This window comes from Phalacrocorax carbo, chromosome 4 (assembly GCF_963921805.1).
Source record: "Phalacrocorax carbo chromosome 4, bPhaCar2.1, whole genome shotgun sequence".
NCBI classification, from domain to species: Eukaryota; Metazoa; Chordata; class Aves; order Suliformes; family Phalacrocoracidae; genus Phalacrocorax; species Phalacrocorax carbo.
The window spans coordinates 78,834,184-78,849,480 of NC_087516.1; the positions used below are offsets into that span (position 1 = coordinate 78,834,184).

At 38.4% G+C, this 15,297-nt stretch overlaps 1 protein-coding gene across 2 annotated transcripts in view; it reads right to left on the reverse strand.

The window, feature by feature from the left end:
* Positions 1–15,297, reverse strand: part of LOC104043995 (bifunctional heparan sulfate N-deacetylase/N-sulfotransferase 3) — a 75,740-nt gene that overhangs the window by 54,281 nt on the left and 6,162 nt on the right. For both annotated transcript variants that reach the window (XM_064450560.1, XM_064450559.1), the window contains exon 2: positions 12,306–13,428. In XM_064450560.1, the coding sequence (XP_064306630.1) occupies positions 12,306–13,286 (981 nt within the window). In that variant the 5' untranslated portion in view covers positions 13,287–13,428. The remainder of the gene's footprint in view (positions 1–12,305; positions 13,429–15,297) is intronic.

Below are 15,297 nucleotides of genomic sequence, written 5' to 3' on the forward strand. Positions count from 1 at the left end.
ATGGCCTTCCAATAAAAGGTCAGTCTTATTTTTTTCTTCAACTTCAGTATTCTCCGGACCTCAGTGCCTGAGCCTGGATAACTAAGACTCACCTGTCCATGTAAGCCCTGAAGCCTGCACTTCCTGCTCACCAGATTTTTAAATAAACAAGATTTCAAAGTTTTGTCTACATCATTATATAGATGATCACAGCTCAACAGTGGGTAGTATTTATCTATTTTTCCAGAGCATACAAAATTCAAAGCATTTAAATTTTTACAATATTTTGCCAGCATTTAGAAAGCCATCACTGACTAACAGTGGCTACAACCACATTATAAATCTGTTACGTGATCACAGGAAATCTCAAGTCCACAGACCAAGGTATTACCAGCTGCTACTTAGGTAACGTGAAAGAAATGTTGGACACTACAAGCTATGTTTAAAATGTTGGTACCAAAAAGAGAAACACTTGGGGTTTGTTTATACTTCCCCCCCCAGTAAGACTAAAGCTTCTAGACAAGCACAATATTTGTGTTAATGCTTAGTTTTACATACCAGAGAACAAATAAAGTGCAAATAAATGAAGACTCAAACCCTCTAAATTTTATATAACCCACAACAGAGCTGGTTGCTCTCCTTGTTTAGTAAAAGCACAACAGTGTTACCACATCGCTGGCACGTTAAGTGAACTGACTACTCCGCAGGCTGGGCAACACACCGATGACACAACACATTCATAGATGATTCTTAGGTTTGTGCCTTTCTACCTTTGTCCCTAAGTTTGGGATGAGGTGAGGCATACTAAAAGCTCTTTATCTCTCTAAGCTCCACCTTCGACAGAAAAAAACCCCAACTCTTTGACCAAGATGATTTTAATTTTCTTTTTCTACCTGAAAGCTTCATGTCAGAAACAGCTGAGGATTCAGTGTTCAGCTTGCTCACAAGCTAAGGGTCACAAATATTTCTTTTTTTTTTCTCCTTCTCTCTGTGAGTAGTTCTAAAGTTGCTGAATGAAATCCCCCTGCTACATCAGCATGAAAGAAATGACAGGAGAAAGCGAGCGAGAGAAGCTTGCATAAAATAACAGATTAACTTTTCTCAAAGGCATTTTTTTTACAATTACATGCAGTCGACACAGAAAAGACATGATAGGAACTTAATTCAGGTTAATGAAAACGTGGACAGTTTCATTGACTCCTACATAGTACCTAGTCTAAGGGATATAGTTCAGCAAAAAAAACCCCAAGACTTTAGTGAAGCATGGGACATGAACGAAAGAAACGAGGGGGAATTGATTTTGTTAGAAGTGTAAACACACACCTTTCCTGTTTTTGCACGAGCGTTTGCATTTCTAGAAGACAAGATCACAGAAACTAGATCTACATAGATAAATATCTCAGCTGGCCAAATTCTACACTTGCAGACTCAAACCGACACACAGGAATCCAAACTGAGCTCTGCATTTGATTATACTGTAAGAGACTGAGAATACATCTTAGTACAAATTCCCTGCCAACATTATATTCCTTCCAAAAGCATATTTCATACCCTTTTGCCAGATCTAATTTTTAAAGACTTGCATAATTCTTTCACTTCCTTTTGGATATTAGCCTCTATTCTGCCACTTTTACTGGCTATTCAGCCTACACTTAAATATCTCCCTGCCTTACGTTAAATATTTTTTTCCATCCTCACAGTTTATACCCTGCAGACATCAGCAGCCTATTGCTTTCTGCTTTGGTCATCATTACTTACTGAATCCGTTAGCCTCTATTTTTTCATTTTTTGCTCAGACATTTCCTGGCTATTCTGGCGTCTCTAAACATTCTCTAAATATTTCTCATCAAATGGTGTAGAACTAAGCACAATATTCTTTCTTGATAATAATTTAATAATAATTCTTTATTATTAAGAAGCCTCCTCAGTCAGTAAAATGAAGTACTTTCCTGATGTAAAATGGTATTTTTCATAGTCAGCTTAAATTTCAAACCAGCTTACAGTACAAATGAAGTATATTTTAGTATTCATCTTGTTTTTAGGATATTTTCAGGATTACCATTTTTATAATTTCCATTACCTTTAACAGAGGAAGTGAGAAAGGCCAAGGGACAAGAGAAACCTTTTGCACCATAAAAACCCCCACTTTTTATATAAACACAAGATTATCTTTCAGCCTCCTTTCCAGTTCCATTAGTTCATAGTTCCATCTATCAAAGGCAACTCTGAGTTATCTTTAGTCCGAGTTCGCTTTAAAATGGGAGCGGAGACACTTGGGTTATTCCCAGGAGTGCTAACACTGAAAGGGCAAGTGAATGGGAGCTTGATATAGAGCTGCATGGCTTATTAGCTCCACAAAAATGCAACCGGTGTTCCCAGACCTAACCCGTTACCTCTGTGCAGCACGGCAGGGCCTGTGTCACATCAATTTACTGACTTGGGTTGGAATGAATCCATGGAGCCTTTCACTCTGCACCGACTTTTTATTTGTCCTTGCCACTATTTGTGTTTTCAAAGGTATTGTAGTATAATTTTTGCAATATAAAATGGTATTTAATTTTTAATTCCAGATATAAAACTACAATTTAAGGAGCAATACTAGCTCATCTCCAGGTCTGTAGAGTATCAGAAGGAATCTCCTAAGGAGTACATATTTTTAAAAATTGGTCATAACTTTTTTATGCTCTGTCAAACATGATTTTAAATAGGGAGTAACACTTCTACCTTGTTGAAGTGTTGAAGTTTGCACAGAAAAATAAACTGGAATTGGAAATAGATAGAGCATTGTTATTCCATGAGGGATTAGATATATGCTGTCAACCAACTGCTTGTCTTTTACTTTGTTTTGTAAACATAATCCAAGAATCAGTCATGTAGTTGCATTGATTTCTTGCAGACTCAACAGGTTACGTTCCCATACAGCTCTTCTGTAAAAGACACTAATGAAATAGAGTCCTACTTCTACCAGACTGTGCCTTCTTGATGTGACTGAAGATCAGGAAGGAGGCAGGCCCAGTGTTGGTATCGTGTTTTACAGTTAATTTCTTTGATTTCTAGATCTGTCTGCAGTGTGTTTTTTATTTGTTGGAGGTGAAAATTGTATTCAATTCCAGTAGCAGGAGGAATTGGATGGCTAACTTGTCATCTGCAAAAGCCCAGAATAGATCTTGCAGCAGCCACTAGTACAGTGATGAATCTGCACAGCTCTGTGGTAAGCTGCAATTGCATTATTACTATTTGTATTATCAAAGTGCTTTTTAAACAAAAAGCACAGAACAAAAACAGCCTCTGACCAAGAGAGCTTCCAATCCAAAGAAAGAGAATGGCTGACAGGATAGCTGAGGGATACACTGCCAGCAGGGTGCAAAGTAGTTTCAGCACATAACTGTTCTTAATTATGCCTTCAGGCATGCCACAGACAGAGCTAGAACCCTGGCCCAGGTCTGGTGCATTAACTTCGTAACATCTACATCCAGGGAGTACCTTCTCTCAACTTCCATCTTCCTTTTGCTCTCTGAACGTTGTTACTCAGTGAACAACAAGAAGCAGCTTTTAAAGTACTAATCTTGAAACTTAGAAAAAGCTTTTTCAGTGGAGACACGTTATCCAGTAGATTTGAACATCTTATAGAGCACGCTAAGGTTTCGATCTGCCTTGACACACATTTCACTTACTTGATAAATTTTGGAATGGCAGGTTTTGCTTTCATGGCTGGATGGATCAACTCAAACAGAGCCAAGCTTAGGTTATATTGACAGTACTGAAAGTGTGCAGGATCACCTGCATTTTCATCTCATCCATGAAAATACTAATGTCCATTCTTAAAGTATAAGTTTCTGAGAAGAGAGAGGAAGACAGAACTTGCTAACTACCTAGCTGTGTACCAAAAATGATCACTGAAGGCTGGCTCACTGGGTGGACATAAGCATTTGTGTGGATTTCTTTGGAAGGGAAGCTTTGTGCTCAAGTGTAAAGATGTCTCTGCATAATAAACTAAGTCAAGGGAAAAAGCAGAAACAGCCTACTTGATCTCAAGTGAGCGGAATTGCTTAAGTTTGAAATAAAATAGATCTTATATCACACAACTCCATTAAGAACAGGAATCAGAATACAACAGGCAGACACCATCGGTAAGAGAGTTCATTCAGCCTAAGGATAGCAAAGTATTCACCGCTACAGAGAAACGTGGGGAATTAAAAAGTGGAAAAAAAAACCCCAAACCTGTAATTTTCTGGAAAGATGTAGATGACTGCATCCATAGTGCACATCTGCGTATTTGGGAAATCAGCACTGGATTCATAGAAGCCATGGTTTCTTTACTTTGGTTCTGTCATGAAGACAGACCAAGGACCAGGGAGGATGTAACCAACAGTCAAATCTGGTGCTGGGGTAGAAGATCTTGAAGCAAATCATTCTCATCGCCCTTGAAGATCTCATGAGATTCAGTATGCTGAGAAGCAGTTTCTGCAGCCTCTTTGACAACAAAAAAAAGCTGTAACTGAGATGGATTTTCCTTCTCTTTGTTCCCTGCCACTGAATTCATAATACGAAGAGATGGCGCAACCCTTGAAATATTACTGCTTCAAGATTTATGTTTGCATGAAATTATATAGAGTCACAGCGTTTAAATTTAAAGGTCGGGGAAGGGGGAGAGAGAGATTTGGTTACTCCAGCATTGCAAAACTAAGCAGAAGGAAAAAAAAAAATCACTATAAACAACTTTATGATTAGTTATCTGCCCCGTCCTTCTGAGATATCTGTTGTCTTAATGCTCCAGAGAACTCTGCACTCAGCAGCTAAGTTTCTTAGCAGTCAATAAATACAAATGAGGGAGCACGGGGCAGTACTGGTCTCCTGACCTAACCCTCCCATGCAAGACACTTCTGAAGTGCAGACTGTGCACACTTGTGAACGTGCAGAACTTCCACAGGATTCCTTTGGAACATAAAATACTTGGCATCTTTTGGGCCCAGGTGCACAAACAGGTAGGAAAACAGATACACAGAATATTATCCTCCTTAACAATAAAACACTGCTTTGCTAAAGGCCTCAAAGGCTGCAGCACACCAGTATTGAGTTATAAAATTCTATGTCTAGGACCTGATGACTCTCCTAGGTTCACTGGAGCTAAGGACTACCACATCCAACTGCTTTATTTTTCCAAAAATTGATTTTTCAGGAAGAACAACTCCAAAATACCATTGACAAAACAAACCAGGCGAGCCATGAATTTCAGCAAATGCAGAAATAAAAAAAAAACACCGAACTAACTGGAACGGAGACTGAAAGTTTCAGTTGGTTGACTTAAAGGTCCTCGTAGCAGACACAGCACTGGCACTGTGAGCCTCCTCACACTTAAAACTGCTAACAGGAATTGACTCAGTGCTAGAAAGAACATCCACTGGTCAATCAGTGTTCACTCTCTTTCACATTTTCCATGTAGAACAAGATGGCTTAGATACACAGCACCCTTTTCACAGCTGCTGTGCTGGAGAAGCCTTGTATAAGGGAATGATGTGCAGAGTTGAGCCAACCAGTAAGAATGGGTAAATGTAGTTATCATTTTGGCACAGGCAGGGTTTCTTGCGTAGCTATAGAGGAGAATGCCAGCACTGCTATTTGACATACACGCTTTCTTTACAGATTTCCTATGGAGGGCCATGCTCATCCCACAGCCCCAGGGAGGTGGGCAGCATTGCGAATGCAAACATTTCTGAACCTCGGTCCTTCCCACATATAACATGTGTGTATCAACATAAAGCATGGGCTGGGACATTCACATACACAAAAAAGGCGGACTCCTCTCCATTTGCCTGGCAGTCCACAGAGACATGATGTAGAACTTGGCTATTATAGACACACAGTTTCCATGCAAGGTTTTTGTCTTCATACACCACAGATAAACTGTAAAACTTAATGGTGGCACCAGGCTTATTCCATGGGGTTTGGTGGTACCTACGCAGGTGCAGAACAGGAGGAAGAAGCACACATGGGATTGCCAGCATTGCTGTGGCAGTCCCAAAAGCGTTGTACCTGAGGCAGAGCCAGCATTCCCGCATCTCCATCACCCCTCTGCAGCCACCCTCCTCTGGCCAAGGACTTTTATCCAGCTTGTTGTTTCAAACATCAGTATGCTCCTTTTAAGAAGGAAAGCTGGGCTGTATTGAGCAGCAGTTGTATCAATCATACTAGATTAAAATTCACCAAAGTTGCTGCATAAGCCAAATTGCTTTTAGAAGTTAAATGTTAAAATGACTGACTGGTGAAGTGTTCTATGTGCTGGTGGCAGCCCATAAAATATATAAAACCGTTTTTATAACTTGTTTCAAAGTTATATTTTTAGTTCTGAGATCTAATTCTAATTTCTTCTACCTCACAGCGCGCAATACTCCACACTACTGTATTGTAAACAATGCACTCAAGAAGTTAAATCAGTCTTCCTAGGGCATCAGGCAGCTACAGATACACCACAGTTAATAATATTCCTGTTCTTTGCCTATTTTTAAGAATATAATGTATTTTTATTATTTCAGCCAGGTTAATATAAAATACCCTAGGAGCCTCAGGTCAAATTAAGAAAGGGTTTATGTACACACACAGTAAGCACATTGAACAACGGCATAAAGGTACTACGGCTAATGGATTGGGAATTTAAAATTATTTATCAGAACAAAAGTTCTTAACGGTTAATTCATTATGTCATTTGAAGAGCTGATTAAAAAGATTTTTTTAATCTCCCCAAAGGAAAGATTTAAGGCTCAGTGCAACTGAATAGATGCGAGTATCTCTGGTGGTTCTGCAACTGAAATGTTTGATGACACATCAATCATTTCTTTACTGATAACCTTCTATATGATCCTATAGATAAGGAAGCAATTAACTTACAGAATTAGACCTCCTCCTGTGACAGGAATCATCCTGTGTTTTGACAGTTCAGGCTTTCTGGCACCTTTTAACCATTCTGCCTTAACATAAAATATATCCAAGCCTCTCTTCTGAGGCAAATATTTAGGTCATTCCTATGCAAGAATAATTGAAAAAGATACACCACTGAATTTTTTAAAAATATACATCCAAGCTGTATGCTTTACCATGGGAAGTTCTGATTTGTTTTCACATACGCTACACAGGGTGAAAAGACACTTAATGGGTTTTAAACGACTGTAGTAATTTAAGCTGTGCTGACTAATGTGGATGAATTTGTAATACAGTGAATAAACAATTAGTTCTCAGGGGAGAAATCTGTTATTAAACAAAATTAGATTATCTTAAAATGAAAGATCAGGCGATCAATGCACTAAGGAAATAACAAAAAAGGGACAGCACTGGCTTTGGAACCTGAAAGAAGATTGACCTGACCAAATGCAAATATTTATATTTGATCTTAGTCACTCTAAAAACATTTTATGAACAACAGAAACAAATACATACTTTTTAAGGTGCAATTCACTTAACCAGCGCCTGCCTAAAGACGAGCTATTTTTCTGTGTTGTCTGCTATGGAAAGTTACAGGACTAGCTCCGATATAGATGTCTACATTATGAACTTCAAAATCTGGGCAAGATGACAGACACTGCAAGTGAACGAGACTGAAATGCTATGAATTTATTCTTTCTGGCTACATCCTCTCCATTGTCAGAACGCTGTTTGGCACAGACAATACGCAAAGAGGATAGTTCTTGTGGTCCAATTCTTCAATGACTAATACCAAGAGACGGCAGAATCAAGCTTGTATTGGCCGTTTCAATGCACATATACTAACAGATGCATTGTCTATGTGCTCACAAAATAAAATGGATAGAAAGGTATATCACCCCCCTCCCAATAGTGGATGTGGTTAATATGAAGCTTTTCCCTTGGCAATTACAGAAGAGTAATTACGAGTGTAGAAAAAGATTAGGTTTACATGAGGAAAGCAGAGAGATCCCCATCCTGACTTCAATTCAAAATGTCTCTTTTGAAAAGCACACAAAGGACAAGACAGTCGAGAGGAGATCACACAGCTAATTATTTGGAAAAAAATAATTTTCAGTGTTCTAATTTTTCATTTTGAAAATGTGATCAACTGTCAAGGAAATACAGAAAGTGCTTGTACTGGGGAAATGAAGGAATAGGTAGACCAACTTACTGCCTAGACCACCAGCACTTCACAAACTGTCAATAGGCAAAAAAAAACCCCAAAACATTGTTAGTTTTCCCCCTATTATCAGATGCTTTTCCCTTGGAAAAATCCCAACACTTTAGAGTAATAAAAATTTCACAAAGAGTAACTGTAACAAAAAAAAAAAAAAAAAAAGAGAAGAAAAGAGGTATTAAAATACTAGACCATCAGCCAGGACAATCATGGCCTGTTAAGATAAACTTACAGGATATCTATATATATTTTCTCTGTATGTCCATTTAAGTGAATTCTTTGCACTGCACAGGCTCTTAGTCTTCTAAAAGACACAAGGAAAATAAAATATAACATTGTCACAGCATAATGGTCCCTTCTGCCTGACAGACATTAGGTGAGGGAAAAAAGTTACGGAAAAATGAACATTGAGATGACATTACCAGGCTTACTTTCAAAGTGGGAGGCAATTAGACTATGAAAATGTTCTTTTCCATTATTTCTACTATACCAGAGGAAGGTAAAGTAAATAAATATGAAGATGGATGGTTATTATTGATGCTCAGTGACAGCTGCTCAGTATGTTACACTGAAGAACTATGTTCTATCAGCCCAGATTGTATACAGTGACAAGCAAATCTGTAACAATCAGGTAGCCTAAAAATCTGAAGTACAGTTTTAAGTTGTTTGGGTCTTTCTTTTTTTCTTTTTGTTGTGTTTAATTGAAGATGCTATGGTAAAACTAGAATAAACTTCATCTGTTGTTTAGTAAAACAAACTATTAGTTTTATAGGATTTAGGTTGATAAACTATGTCAAAAGATTTTGAGAAGGGCCCTTTACACTTGTGTCCCTGACACTATAGATACTTAAGCTGAAGTACCACCACTTCTGCACCTCTAAAGATGAGGCAAATACACTAATTTCAGACAGTTTGCTTTTGACTTGACCTCTTCCGAGGGCAACGCATAGTCCTGATCAAAAATTACCACTTAACCTTACGATAGCAATATTCATAAGCGCTCAACTCCAATCCACAAACTTTAAAGGAGAGGGCAGTTTAGCCTAACAACCAAACATTAACTCTTCTGGGCACTTTGCAAATACCATTCAGGTATCTGAAGAAGAAATTATCCTGAAAACCTGGTCTTACATTCAGTCAGGATCTCCCGCCTTGGAGACAGTCAAAAGGTGCCTGGACATGGCCCTGCTGAGCAGGGGCGTTGGACCAGAGGGCCTGCAGAGGTGCCTTCCAGCCAGAGCCATTCTGTGATTCTGTGAATTGCAATGTAAGAATTACCACGTTCTTCTTCAATTCTAGAGGAAATCTTTTGTTTGATGGCCCTCTCTTTAAGCTCTTGCAAAGAAAGAGCAGTAGAATCATAGCTTTCAATTGCTCGCCTAAATTGTGCCTGAACTTTAAGGGCTTAATGGATCAGTCTTTCTAAAGTGGATCTAGGTTCTCTAGGCACTCAGAGAGAAGTCTTCACGTGAGAAGACCCAAGACAAACGTTACATTCTTGAGTTAGGTAGTGAACCATTAATGAGTGAATCATTGGTTGGACTTGATAATCCTAGAAGTTTTTTCCAACCTTAATAATAATTCAATGAATATTTTTTGCTAACGGCTCTGCATTAGCCCTCTGGTTTCTGAACTCTCCACATCTGAACATGCACAGGAATGAGGAGAACTGATCCTAGAGGTTCCCTGGGTGCTGGGAGCTTTCTGAAGCGTTTTAGGTTACTTTGCATTAGTACTTACTCTCAGCAAGCTCACAGTGAGTATATCCAGAAAATATTAAATAAGAGACATGTCAAATGAAATTAAAACACAACAAAGCATTACACCCATTTCTATATTGCTGGTATTTAAACTGTAAGCTTAGCAGAAATGAGGTAATCTTGAGCACCAAAATTATACAGTCTCCATTTAGCAACCTATTTTCACACTTGCAGCACACAATTCTGTCACAGTCAATGCAGCAGAACTCAGTAAAACACTCCTGTTTAATAGGATGTCATTTATCTGCAAATATACTTTATAATAATGGATTTTCAACTACCACAAATTGATTTTATTTCATTCCTTCCACATGTCATTGTGCCACAGAGGATAACTCCTTTGATATTAATAGTAATGAAGATGCATTGCATCTGACAGCCCTAACAACATGTTTAATAGAACATTTTAACTTTAAGTAGATGAAGAATCAGAAGGGAACACTTTTTCAGATTCCACTGTTTCAGAACACAGTTCTGTATAAGTGAAATTATCCTACTTAAAAGTTATTTCCACTTTGATATTATTTCTATTTAATTTGACAGTTTTATTTTGGGAAGATAACATTCTGACGTACTGCAAATTATTCTCCCAAAACAATACAGCTCATCCTTTTGTATCTGCTTTAATCAAATTTGTCTCAATAGCCTCCTCTTTCTGGTAAGTAATTCTGGCAATTGATCATCCTAACTTATGCTAAAATGACAATCCTAAGGTGTCACTCACAAAGAGAAACAATACAAAACATACCGTGTCAAACTGCTACTGCACAACCCAGCGACAGATTTATTCAGGCTTTATTTTACATATGCTATTACCAGAAACTGCTGCTTCTGCAGAGCAGCAGGAGTTTTGCCAGTGATGTGGGTCAGACCTTATTTCTTTCCTGTAATTTGAGTTGGCACTTTGGAGATTCTCAAAACATGCTTACCCACCTAACAAAAATGCTGCCATCATATTCTATACAGAAACTCCATTATTGAGTTTCACCTTTATTCCAGCTCGCTCATATGCAATTTGTTTGCATGAGGAAAACACCTACTTATCTAGGAGGTATATCTTTATTTATAATTGCATGTGCAGAGAATGTTTTGGAAAAGTGTATGCTGCGATTTTAAAGCAAACCGAAGTGTAACTACAAGTTCAAACCTTTTGTTTGAGGAAACAATATATGCAGGGTTACTGCAGCTTGACAAATATACTAACACTGAAAAAAAAAACCCTAGTTAAAAATGAAACAAAAATGACCATTGACTGCATGCAGTGCTGTCATTGCCTTTCCTTTTCCCAGTTCCTCTTTCCATAACCAAAGTTCTAACAAAACATTCTCACTTATTTTTAGCACAAACAGGGCAACAATCAGTATTTTACAGATTTTTAGCTTCTAGACCAAGTACCAGTTTTGCAAGGTGATCTCTAACCACCCGCTTTGTAACAACACTCTTCAGAAGAAGAGAGCGAGGTAAACAGCAAGAAATAATGTTAAGATGTTGCTCCCACTGACCCTAACTACCACCTCATTCTGTTGTGCTGTTTAGTCAAAAATGACCTTCAGGAATGTACAACTTAAATGCTAAAACAGAAATTGTCAGGTCATTTGGTGACAGAACAAGCTTTTAAGACCAATATTAACACAAACCTTGCTTCAAGAGCCATAAAACAGATAAGAAACGTGAGATGCTGCAACCAACGCCTGGCATCTGAAACCTATTTCAAACAGCTATGAATCCAGTCTATTCTTCAACATTTATGTTGACATTTACTTTTGCTCACCACATTTACCTCCTGCTTTTATGACTAGCAACATGCACTTTACATATGAATAGCTCTTGGGTCCAGCCCTGAAGTCCTGTGCTGTTTTCAGATGCCACTGAAGCATGTGCTCGGGTACAGGCTATCATCAGGCTAGAGTTAAATGCTCTGCAATTATATTCAGAATTGTGCGTGTTGGGTGGGATGTCGTGTGTGTGAAAACACTACCGCTCTTACCCCCTTTTCTTTATCATTTTACTTAGCAACAAGTCATCTTTAATTTCCTTTTGGGAGACTATTTTCCATATATAGTAAGGGGAAGGGAATTCAGAGGTGCCCCCCAACCCATTTATAGTACTTAACTCAGCAGTGACTTGTGTGTCACTCAGGAGAAAACAAGTGATAGGAACCAGTGAGTTGTCTCACCTTACTTTTCTCATACAGGTACAAGTGAACTGCCCAGACTCACCTCCAGCCTGGAGGTTGAAGGAACTGCTACACCTGGAATCAGTGACTACTCAAAGCCAAGCAGACAAGCTTCTCCCTCAAGGCTCAAACAGTTTGCATTACTACTTACTGATCTGCATCCTCCATGAGTTCCAACTATTAGTAACTATTCACTTTAAAGAGAAAAAAAATGGCACTTTGCTGTAACGACCGTTAGTTTGTGCACATACTTTACCTGTACATCGTTGGTGTTCATTCTTGTTCCCTCCTTCCCAACGAAGATGTCATCTATGTCAACCAGAATGTACCTATCCAAGGACAGTCTGAGCTTCTTTCCAGACAAGAAAGAGATGGCATCTATGAAAATCAGCTTGTGCAGCCAAAAATTCAAGTTATTGCCAAAAAGGACCCGTTGAATCCCATCATGGAGCCCCAGGTCATGAATGACTGTGGCATGGAGAGCACTCTTAGCAGCAGGTGGTGAAAGGTTTTCTGGTGTCTTTACTTTTGCAAATATCACTGGTTGATAAGCTGTATGATTAATCTGGAAAACCGCCCAGTCATTTCCAAGCAAGGGACCTTTCTCAAGCTTAGAAGACTTAGTCACATGGAGCAGTGGGGAATGAGGGTTAATGCAACAGTCCTTAATACCCAGATTGCTGTGGACATGGAAAGGAAAGCCCTTCAACTGAGAGCTCTGCAAGCTGTTCTCATTACCTTTGTGAAATCCAATAACACCTACACCATATTCTATACAGTACTTATCTAGAAGGCCTCTGTTCCAAGAGTCCATATTCGCATACTTTAGTATATTTTCATATACTATGAGAGCATACTTGCCTTTATTTTTGTCTATAAGCACTGGGAGGTCACCTTTCCCAGGTGCAATCTCAATGTGAAACTGAAATCTGCTAGATTCTAAAATGGTTATTATATCTTGGCCTAACGTTGAGTACTGACTTTCCACAAACACCAGCACTACAAGATGTGTCCTCAGGGGATCAATGGGCTTCACGGTCTTCATCTCCATCAGCTTGTAGGGCAGAAGTTGAAGATCACCACATTCCACTTCTGAAGAGATTTCTGAAAGTTCATTTTCCTGTTTGTAGCCATTATACAAGTAGTACGCAGAAATAACTATGCTCACCATACAAAAAGTGGCCAGCAAAATAACTGTTCTTTGAAAATGTCTGTGAAGTTTCATGATAAAACTCATGTTGTTTACTTGCCTTAGATTGTTCTCGCCAGCAGCCTTAAAAACAAAGATTCTCAACAACTTGTTCCAGTCCTCTGAAATATTTATGTCACCATTGCAGCACACACATCTGTCTTCCACAAAGCTTTACAGAAGGTATAGTCTAGAAGAAAAGAAAATCAGAGATTTAATTGAGGCATCACACTTGCGAAGTATCAGCACACTTAAACTAATGGTGAGCAAAGAAATCGCTGCCAGACAGATACTTGGGAACTAACAGCTCAAAACTTTGATAGTTTCTTTTTGAAAGTTTGCATTACTAGAGTTATTTCTTCCTGCTCCCACCAGTGGCCACCTGCACTTGAATGTCTCTAAATCTCACGGGCTCCTTACCCCAGAAGATCAAGTAACAGAGGGTACACACAGGAGGCGCTGAAGAGCAAGATACGGTGGCAAAGAACTTAGTGATTTTCTGAAAATTTTTTATCCAAAGATAAAAGTTAACTCCAAGTAGACAATTGCTGACAACCTAAAGAGTGAAGAAGATTCATAACCTTCCTCCTTCCAGCCCCAAGAAGCTGGGGGAACATCAGTCTACATGATTAAGATTCTGCCTTATATTCATTTTTGAATAACCAAGAAGTTGTTAACAAAACACGCACATTTCAACTGTTGCGTACATACATACTGATCTACTCTGCATTACGTGTATTATAGGAGGATTTTTAAAAACAAAGCCTCACTTCTTCCTGCACCATTAGAAGTAAACAAATAGCATTTTACTGGACCGTGCACTGTTTTGCAAATCATTGGAAGCACTTCGTATTTCTTTGTATTAAAAAAAAAAAAAAGGCATAAAATAGTCCAGCTCTTACATTTGAGAAAAGAGAGTAATAAATCAAAAGCTAACTTAAGTGGCAGATCACCTAAGGATATACTTAATGCTTTAACTTGTACCTAAGGAAAGCAGTCATTTTTCAAGCCAACAGTACGACTGCTGTCAAAAGTTTCTAGTAAAACAGCTGAACGATGTGACAGGCATAAAATAATTAAGTGCCATAAGTTATAAAGGAAGGTTAAAAGCAGATTTTGAAAAACATACTACAAGTATGAAGATCTGGAACATGCTATTGTAGCTTCACAATGCAGTACACATCCACTCCCATTTGTAAATGGGACTAGAATAAGCTACGTGCGTAATGTTAACGTGGTCATTTCCCGACTGAGTGCTTAATCCTTCCATGCTGTTTTTTTTTTTTTTTTTAAATAAAGTAGGGCTTAAAAAGTGAACACCAAGGAGCTCCAGAAGTGTAACCAATATCAAAGATGAATTTTTTCTGTACAGATAGACAGAAACAAATTTTCTGGAGAGATCATGATAACTAATGGTATGTACTCAAGCTCTGCTTTCTAGGGTTTACTAGATTTTTGTTAGAAATTTTGATTCCTAGAATGGCTGACAACCTTCCGTACTGAATCAGGCGACAGATGATGATAGAAGAAATATGGTCAGCTTCTGATCCAAAAGAAATTGATATATATAAAAGACTAATTACATATTAATAAAGGGGGAAAAAAGGAGGCATTGTAAAAAAAAAAACAAACAAACCCAAACAAACAACAGAAAAAACCAAAGTGTCATGTACTGGGGCCAGTTAACCACTTGATAAGAGCTCCTCATCCTGCAATGTAAAGAAGATGGCCTTTCACTCCAGGTTTTCAAACACATTAAAAAACATCACGTACTTAACAGCACCTAAGTAACTTCCACAACTTTAATTAAATCCAAAGGTTGATCCTCCCAGTGCCATGATGAGCACAAAGGTAAAATAAGTGAGTAGGAAAATGAGATAAGGGAAAAGAGAGAAAGTACATGGCATTCTATTTATCAAAACAGCAAAATCAAGCACCAAGAGTAAGTGTACATGAGCTGTCTCGTACATAATTAAAATTCCCTTTAAACCTGCATCTCACCAGATAAGCCTGCTTTCTGGATATATTCTATTCTCTTCACCTTCTACTCACAGATACC